Raw genomic sequence first — 9,657 nt, 5'->3', positions numbered from 1 at the left:
TTATTGGCCAAATACATAAACAAGTTTCTAAACTTGTTGAGTTTTTTTCCTCAGGTACCTCAACTATGTTGTTTTTTTATTGAATCATTGAACCACTCATTATTTGTTTCTTTTAAACATTGTTAGTTGATGTGGAACTAGATTTTGTGAGGGATATTGATAGAGGTTACACACGTTATTCCAGAACTTATTAGTCTAATTGATAGTGAAGATATTCGAAAATAATTGTGTTTTACTTTAAATCATTTACACACATTAGAAATCAAATGAGACTAACACACAATTTGTCTTCATTCCTTCAATTAAAATTACTATAATACGAACACAATTGAAGACATTTACAATAGAAAAACCGATTAGAATTAGCCAACAGTGTTTAAAAGGAACAAATTTTGGGTGGTTCATTAATTCAATAGAAAAATGGCTTAGTTGAGATACCTAAAGGAAAAAACCCGACAAGTTTAGGAATATGTTTATAAATTCGGCCTTATTTTGTTCCTTAACACTTAAATTGACACCGAAAGCATAGAATTTTTATTTTTTTGTACGGTTTTGTCGTTTCATACATGACAGGTTGTATTCTATGGGTAATAGTGACTGATGTAAGTTTCCAAGAACTTTGCATGAATAGCCCTTTTTATACTGCTGCAAGACTTGTGATCTCTCCACAATCCACATCACTTTCTTGAGTTCATTTCAATTTTAATTTGTAGTCATTTTTAACTTGTTTTATAGCTATGATCAGAACAACAAAAGAAGATTTTGCACAAGTGATTCCATCAGTATCCAAAACTATAACTTGTCATCATAAAACGATGAATCGCTTTGATAGCATTCTAGAGGATACAGATCTTATTGATTATCAGCTTGATCAAGCACGTTGTCGCTCTTTAAACTCACTAGCCACTGTAAGTTACCGATATTCATTTCCTAAATTATATCACTCAACTAATAGTTATTATCTGAATAACCATCTAAGAGATCAACTATTACTACGATGATTAATTAATTTCGATGTTTCTCTGCAACACAACACTTTTTTCTTCGCAGGGAACTAACGGTGCTACTGAACAACAGAGTGAGACTAGTACTATTTCCATTAGTATGCCGCCAACTCCTTCATCGAAAGGAGTTGGCTTCAATGAGATTTATTCTCAGACATCAACGCCTCGAGGTACTACCACCACACAGAATAATAAGCGAATATCGTCTTATTCTCAGACATCAACACCTAGAGGTACAGTGTTTCCAGAGTCTCCGAAACTTCCCAGAAGTAATACTAATAAGCTAAAGGATACAAGGTTTGATTCTTTTAAGACATGGTCTGGTAGACTGGAGAGACAATTATCAGCTTTCCGCGGAAAGGAACAAGAACCTATTTCTCAACCAAGTCCTCAGATAGAAACTATTCCTGTCGATCGATATTTTGATGCCTTGGAAGGACCTGAATTGGACACCTTAAGGGTATACTTGCTTTTCATGATCACTCATAAATTTATTACATTCTGCGTATTTTTAGTTTAAGATGACAAGATTTAAAAAGTCTTATTTACTTTCTTAATTTCCGTGTCAGTTGAAATAAAGGATGTACTATTCTTTATGTTGGTGTTTGTTCATCTAGAGTAAGAGCAAAATGCTAGCATGTAAATTTTATAGCCATGAGAATATGCCTAACAAAGTTTAATAGTATATATGTTTCTCTAACTCTCCAAAGATGCATTACTACTTTTGAAGGATCTGACATGCATCTGTCGTCATTATTGAAGACACAGATGTGTTGTGTCAATGCTAAAATACCAATTGTTGTGCCTTTAGAGTGAAGTTAAATTTCTTTTTGTTTTGTTTATATTTTATGGTAAGGCTACTTTTCCCCTGCAGGCTTCTGAGGAAATCATTCTTCCAGAAGACAGAAAATGGCCATTTCTTCTTCGTTTCCCTATTTCATCCTTCGGTATCTGTCTAGGTGTTAGTAGTCAAGCTATAATGTGGAAGAACCTAGCCACTTCTGCCTCGACAAATTTCTTGCACGTAAGCTTGAAAGCAAATCTTGGCCTGTGGTGTGTATCTGCTGCACTTATGATCATTATCTCTTTCATCTACGCCCTGAAATTCATTTTCTACTTTGAAGCTGTTCGTCGAGAGTACTACCACCCTATACGTGTCAACTTCTTTTTTGCTCCCTTTATATCACTTCTGTTCTTAGCACTCGGAGTTCCAACATCGATCACTCAACACTTGCACACATCTTTATGGTACATTCTTATGTTACCAATCTTTTGTCTAGAGCTAAAACTCTATGGACAATGGATGTCTGGAGGACAACGAAGACTCTCAAAGGTAGCAAATCCCTCAAATCATCTCTCGATTGTTGGGAATTTTGTTGGTGCATTGCTTGGTGCATCTATGGGACTAAAAGAAGGGCCAATATTCTTCTTTGCTGTCGGATTGGCTCATTACATAGTCATGTTTGTAACTCTCTATCAGAGACTTCCAACAAATGATACACTGCCAAAGGAACTTCACCCTGTCTTCTTTCTGTTTGTTGCTGCACCTAGCGTTGCTTCTATGGCATGGACAGCGATTCAAGGATCGTTTGATCATGGATCTCGTATTGCTTATTTCATCGCCCTGTTCCTCTATTTTTCATTGGTATGTTTTTACATTTTCAATGTATATATCTAGAATCAAATTAGTAATACTAGCTTGTAACTAATATATTTCATTCTCTCTTGTTGCTTTTCAGGCTGTTCGCATTAACTTCTTCCGAGGCTTCAAGTATGTAAAATATAACCTATCTTATAGCAGAGTTAATTCCTCAGATGATCACTCATCAACCGGCTTCTTATACTGTGCTTACTTATTCCTCAACCGCGTGCAGGTTTTCATTGGCTTGGTGGGCATACACATTCCCTATGACAGGAGCTGGTATTGCAACCATCAAGTACTCACTTGTAGTTACCAACCTGGTAACAAAGTGCCTAGCTATCATACTTAGTGCTCTTTCAACACTCACTGTAACAGGATTGCTTGTGACAACCATCATTCATGCTTTTGTTCTGAGAGACCTATTTCCAAATGACATTGCCATTGCGATTAGCAAACGACCAAAAGCAACTCGGAAATGGTATCTTGGTAGTTCACATAGCAAAGATATTGATCAATACCTAAAGTATGTAGATTCTTCTAAAGCCAAAGATATTGAGGCTTCTCTCACACATATTCCAAACTCAAGTAACTAGAAGTTGTTTACAGCATCTCTTGTACAACTTTTCAAGTCTTAATCAAGTGAGGAGCACCTATATTTGGGCTGGTCCTATGAATTTGATGATATTTAGAAGAGAGGTACAAACACTATGAGAGATGTAAGTATTCTTTTTGTGTAAAATTCATGAGTGTTCCTATTTATATCATTATAAAGCTTGCTTTTATGTCACGATCCGAAATCAACCCATCCATTATTCCTGTAACAAGGGAATGGTGAAATCAAGGGTAATTGCATAGCTCCTTAAAAAATTAATGGGTTTAATGAAAAATCAAAAAATATTTGTCATAGAAGAAAAGTCTAAGAATGACACATGAATTATAATAACTAGACAACTGCTACTAATAACTATTAGGCGACATATAGTCCAACATTAATAAGCATTAAATAGACAATAAAATATGATTAATTCGGCTTATTAATTGGTATTTTCCTCCTCCATTATGAAACGAACAGTTAATGAAATAACATAAATTAAGGAGGCATGAGTTTTATTTTTTGCATGCTATTATAACTCTTAAATTGATAAAGATGGTCATTTAGTTTCCATAAAATTTACCAATTCAAAAATAGTGTATTTAAAAAAAATATATATTAACACACTTCAATAACAAACAGAGAAAATAAATGACATCACAGATAGTTTTGATTTATCATAGCAAAGAATGTGATAATAAAAATTATTTTGTTTGTTCAATGGAAGGGAAGGGCATCTCCAACTCCGTCCTCTATTTTACTCTCTAAATTTAAAGTTCTTTCAGACAATCAGCTTCAACCCAATTCTCTATTTTACTTTCTAAAAAAGATTTTTTTTCTCTCTCATCAATATTATATTATTATTTCCATTTCATTCTTATTTTCTTATTTCATAATATAAATTCCTTCATTCTTTTTTCCCGAAATAATCACTTTTATAAAATATTCATTTAATACAATTTTTTTTCAAATTCTTTTTTAATATAAAATTATATTTTATTCTAAATTTTTAAATAACATAAGTTAAAAATAAATATTATATAATATATAAATGAATGAACCATTCAAATAAAAGTGAAATCATTAATGAAATATAATTATACATCCATTATATAAATATCAACTTTTAAGATTATTACGTTGCTCAAATAAATGCTCTATTAACGAATTTTGGAGTTCAAAATGAGCATTTTTTTTCGTAATTTTTTTTATGTCTAGCTAAAAATGTTCAATTCGAAGATTTTCATCTACCACCATTTTTGTCGTTGCAATTGGAGCCTCTACAACATCTTTACTTGGTACATTAATATTACGTTCATCCTCAATTATCATGTTGTGCAATATAACACATGTAGTCATTATATCATGTAGAACTTTCTTTTTCCAAAACGTGATTGTCCTAGAATAATTGCAAAATGTGACTGCAAACCTTCGAATGTACGTCCAACATCTTATTGGCTCGATTATTATTTCTTGTGTAATATTTATTCTTTTGAGAACGTGGATTACGAATATTTTGAACGATTGTAGACCAATTAAAAATTGTGCATTCTTTATAGTTAAAATTAATAATAAAATCAAATTATATTAAATTGACCAAAAAAAAGATTAAAAAAATCGAAATATTATTAATGCGGAATGAAAGTAGTATATATTAAATAATATATATTTTTAAAAATATTATATTACATTTAAAAAGAAATATAAATATTAGAGATTTAATTCATAGCCTTATATAAAAAAATAATATGTAAATTACAAATAATAGAAATAAGAATAAAATAATGAAAAAGTAAAACAGAGAGTGTGAATAGTAGTTCTCCATATTTGAAGAACTACTATTCAACTCTCTATATATGGAGAATAAAGAAGGAATTGGAGGGTGGTTGGAGAGCTCAATCTCTATTTTACTCTCCAAATATAGAGAATGGAGAGTAAAATAGAGTGGGATTGGAGATGGTCTAATTACAATCAATATTGATTTCCATTGATTCAAATGGAGTTTAACCCAGCTAAATGTCGACACTTTTACCAATTTCTTTGAATTTTATTTAGATTAATAGTGATTCAACACTGATATTGATACGCAATACTTTGAGATTAGACATATACATTGAATTGGAAAAAATATTTATTTGAATGAATCCATTTAATTGATATCAAATTATCTAAATGATCGGTACTTCGATTAATTTGTTCGAATTTCATTATAATATTGATGAAATTTCAATACCAGTATTAATGTAAAACAATATGGGATTACGAGTATACATAAGATTGGAGAGGGTGTTGCTACAATTATATTTTTATTTTTATATAGAAGAGTGAAAGAGGAGGACGACCAGGGGCAAAGTCGTAAATAAACAAAATTTACAGCTTAATAGCAATTGTACTTCGTGCATAGGAAGTACTGAAATTCCAGAAAAATCACCCAAATTCTAACATATTCTTATGGCCACGTAGCTATCCACACATTGGAAGAGTAAAACAAAACACACAAACTTCTATAAAGGTAGGGCCCATTATTGGCTTCAAAGTTATTACAGTAGTTTTCTTACATTTTTTTAATATACTAATAAGTTAATAACATTAAAAAATTAAAATACTTTTTTTTTCTTTTTCTTAAAGTAGTGTAACATTCAATCTACTCAATTGTTGTATTTTGTTATTCCTTCTTAGATTCACAAAAAATTTATATTCATCATAGTTATGAAAAACAACTAATTTCATATAAAAGGTTATTATTATATATCTAAATATACACACTACACACAACATTCTGTATTAGTCAAAACATAAATTGTTAATTATTACGATTTACAATATTATTTATGTCATATATGATATAAATAAAATTTGGAGAGTTGATTAATTTTTAATTGTTTCAAATATTAAAAGTTGTTAATTATTGTGTTATATATATTTTGAATTTTTAAATTTGTTAATTATTATAACTTACATTATTATTTACTTCAATTGCAAAATAATGTATGTTACTTCATTTATCCTATTTATGTGACACTGATTGAAATTTTACTTAGAAATACAAATATACTCATTAAAATTTCATTAGTTAATTGATTGTTCAGTGTAATTTTTATTTCGTATAGAATTAATTGAAACTAATTAAAAACATCAAAATAATGGGTTAAAAGGAAAAGATTAATGGACAGTGCCTTAGTTTTAAAAATCAATATTCATTCCATACACTATTTTATTTACCCTAGAATAATATAATAAATTTTCAAAAATAGAATCCAAAACTAAAAAGGTTCACATTTCCTTTTCACATTTAAACTCCAAATCATTTTTATTTTTTTGGCATTTCTCCGAAATGTTAAATAAATAATTCAAATTATAATTTCATTGAAAGTCAATCAAATTTATTTTATATTATAAAAGTATCTTAAAGTGTTAATTATTGTGATTTATAATATTTTTATATCATTTCAAATAATATATGTTATTTTGCATGTCTTCGTTTACGTGTCATTAATAAAATTTTGAGAGTCAACCTAATTTTTTTATATGTCATGTAACTATTATAAATTTCTAATTATTATAATTACATATTTTACATAATTTATAAATATATAAAGTTTTTTTAAAAAAAAATAAGAAAAACTAATTAAGACGAAGAAAATATAATTTTGATATGAATTTAGAAAAGAAAAATATTAACGCTATATATCATTCTACCTGAGAAACAGAATATAAAGAAAATAGTGTGTTATATTAATTACTAATCATTTTTCTGTTATTATTTAAGATATATTCCACGTTGAGCTTCATGTAATAATGAGATGCACTTCTTAATTCTAATTTTTACTTGTGAAAAAATAAATTAAAGTAAAGATATTTAAGAAAATTACACATAACAACTTAATATAAAAATAAATTATTTTAAAATCTTTAAATTTATATCAGTATGCAATAGTAAAAAGAAAACTTAAATTCTAAATCATGAGTATTACCAAGCCTGAAATTTGTTTTTGAATTAATCTACATTATTATATTACTTTATTTACGCAAAAAGTTTGATTGGGGAAAAGAATTGTTGATCAAATTTGATTTCATATTTTTGTAAAAAAAATTATTATTTAAATAATAAAAAATAAAAAAAAAACACTTAAAATTTCTCTATGAAAAATTGATACTAAATTTGTAAGTAATTATATTGGGCCCGTATACGGGCCTTCGGTTATCTAGTATACTAATAGAAGATCAATTTTATTAGGAAAATGAGATTGTGTCAATGCATTAATTATTCCGAAAAATTAGTTATGTATACACTGTGTATTTTGTAAAATGAATAATGCATATAATTATATGATAAGTCTAGCTAACTTATGAATTCAATTAGCTCTATTTGTATACACAATCTTTCATTAAAAATATTTATGAATTTATTATAATTTTTATATATACGTTGTCGATTATGATATATGAAACAATTTTGAATTCATTTATTTAGAAGTCGTATACATTTATATATATTATAACTACAATATGTATATAGTGGCCCGTATTCAATTTTGTATTCATCAACCCGTATTTACCTAATAAATTTGTATACATTTGCTTAAATCGAGATTGGTATGTATTTATCGAAGCGTATTTAGATGGGAAAAATTTGAAGTTGTTGGTGGAGATTAAAAAAATTGAGATCATCATATCGATTTTTTTACAAGAAAATTATGTGAACCTTTCTTACCCATAGAATATATACCAAAAATCAAAATCTTGAATCAAAATTATTGTCCTAAAAAGTTGAGAAACGTCAATTTCACAAATTACGATCTTTTCTAATGATTTGAACAAGAAAGCACTCAAGAGTATATGCGAAAGAGAAATTTATAAAAATAATGGATAAATATATAAATATATCTTTCATAATTAAATAGAGCAAATTAAGGAGCAGAAAAAAGAAGAAATCATCGAGATATTTAAAAAGAGAAAAAAGAGACGAGAAAAGAAAGAACACTACTTTAAAAACGGTTGACAAAACAATAAGGAGAAAAAAAAAATAGGAACTATTATGCAATAAAATAGGAGAGAATTTTTTTTGAAAAAAATATGATTTTCAAACAAAACGTGGCTTTTTGCTGTCAAGTATATATATATATATATTTTAAAATTTTGCCAATAAATCAAAAGTGAGCTATTTATTGATCTATGTTATAAATACATTGAATTAAGTGGATTGTCCATTAAGCTTATCATAAACTTATCCTTATCATGGATATGTATTCCCAAGATGATGAATCTTTTTGAGATAGAAATGTATCTACTAATGTGACATTAAACATGGTGACTTTTTGGTTGATTTCTCTACCTATAAATAGATATATCATTCACCATTGTAATATACACTTGAATAAGAAGAAAATTTCTCTTCTTCTATCTACTTCTCTTGTCTTCTTCTCTTTATGATTATATTCTTATAACTTAATTTTATAACACGTTATTAGCACGAGTCTCTATCCAATTGGGAGTGAGTTCTTGTTTTTCTTTAGCTCATATTTTAGTTGATCTCGTTATGAAGATCAAAGTATTATATGCATAAAATTAGACATATATTGCTACTGGTTGAATATGACATGCTATACAAAAGTTCTTAAATGGAAGAAGGTATAAAATTTTAATAGCATGAGTTTGAATATTATTTTGATTGTTTTGAAAGACTCAAATAATAAATCATGTTGTACTTCGGTTTATTATACCGTTGGTTAAGGGTAAGACGATGGATTCAAGTTTCATCGCACCAAAAGGGTAAGACATCAGGTTAAAGTCCGGATGCACCATAATGAAAAATATTTGAGGATAAGACGATAGATTCAAGTTCTATCGCACCAAAAGGGTAAGACATCAATTAGAGTTTTGATGCACCGCGATTGGGTTCAAGTCCCATAGAATTATGGCGTAACATGCCTTATATGGGTAAGACATTGAGTTTGAGCCAATGCACCATAACGATGATAAAATGATGACTAAGAAAAATAATATATTTTTGATGAAAAGCCTTGAAATGTCCCATTGAATTTGCTCCATTCCTTAAAAAAATGTGGTAGCAACATATGATAACTTTAAAATCTGATGTTGACTTGATCCATTCAATCATATGAATGTGGTAGCAGTGAATGATTAGTCTGAAAGATGACAAATAATTAATGATATGAATAAGGGCGTGGAGGGACAGAATTATAATAGTCATCATTGTGATAATGATGAAAGGAAGAACACTATGAGTTCTTCAAATAGTCCTTCAAAATGTGAAGACAATTTTTATCATCAAAATGGTATGAAAGTTCATTAGACTTGTGATGAGTATCGTGAATGCTCGACCATTCTATAAGAGAATGGGTCCAGATGTGATAAAATCATTATGGGTTGGATATATGCCACAACTCACCTTTATG

General features: G+C 28.7%; 1 protein-coding gene across 1 annotated transcript; it reads left to right on the top strand.

Annotated features, from left to right (window-relative positions):
- Positions 1-662: 662 nt before the first annotated feature.
- LOC107029865 (S-type anion channel SLAH2-like) lies at positions 663-3,433 on the top strand. Its single transcript, XM_015231315.2, has 5 exons — positions 663-908; positions 1,051-1,464; positions 1,879-2,649; positions 2,744-2,775; positions 2,879-3,433. The coding sequence occupies exons 1-5, from the start codon at positions 738-740 to the stop codon at positions 3,237-3,239; spliced, it is 1,749 nt and encodes a 582-aa protein (XP_015086801.1). The 5' UTR covers positions 663-737; the 3' UTR covers positions 3,240-3,433.
- Positions 3,434-9,657: the final 6,224 nt, after the last annotated feature.

Source organism: Solanum pennellii, chromosome 9 (genome assembly GCF_001406875.1).
Source record: "Solanum pennellii chromosome 9, SPENNV200".
Taxonomy (NCBI): Eukaryota; Viridiplantae; Streptophyta; class Magnoliopsida; order Solanales; family Solanaceae; genus Solanum; species Solanum pennellii.
Note: the sequence above shows the minus strand (reverse complement) of the source record. Positions and strands in the feature narration are given on the sequence as shown.

Bases quoted from the DNA above. Each gene is read 5' to 3' on its own strand.
- LOC107029865 (XM_015231315.2), top strand. From the start codon at position 738: ATGATCAGAACAACAAAAGAAGATTTTGCACAAGTGATTCCATCAGTA. The intron at 909-1,050 runs GTAAGTTACCGA...TTTTCTTCGCAG, and splicing joins CTTTAAACTCACTAGCCACT to GGAACTAACGGTGCTACTGA. The intron at 2,650-2,743 runs GTATGTTTTTAC...GTTGCTTTTCAG, and splicing joins TGTTCCTCTATTTTTCATTG to GCTGTTCGCATTAACTTCTT.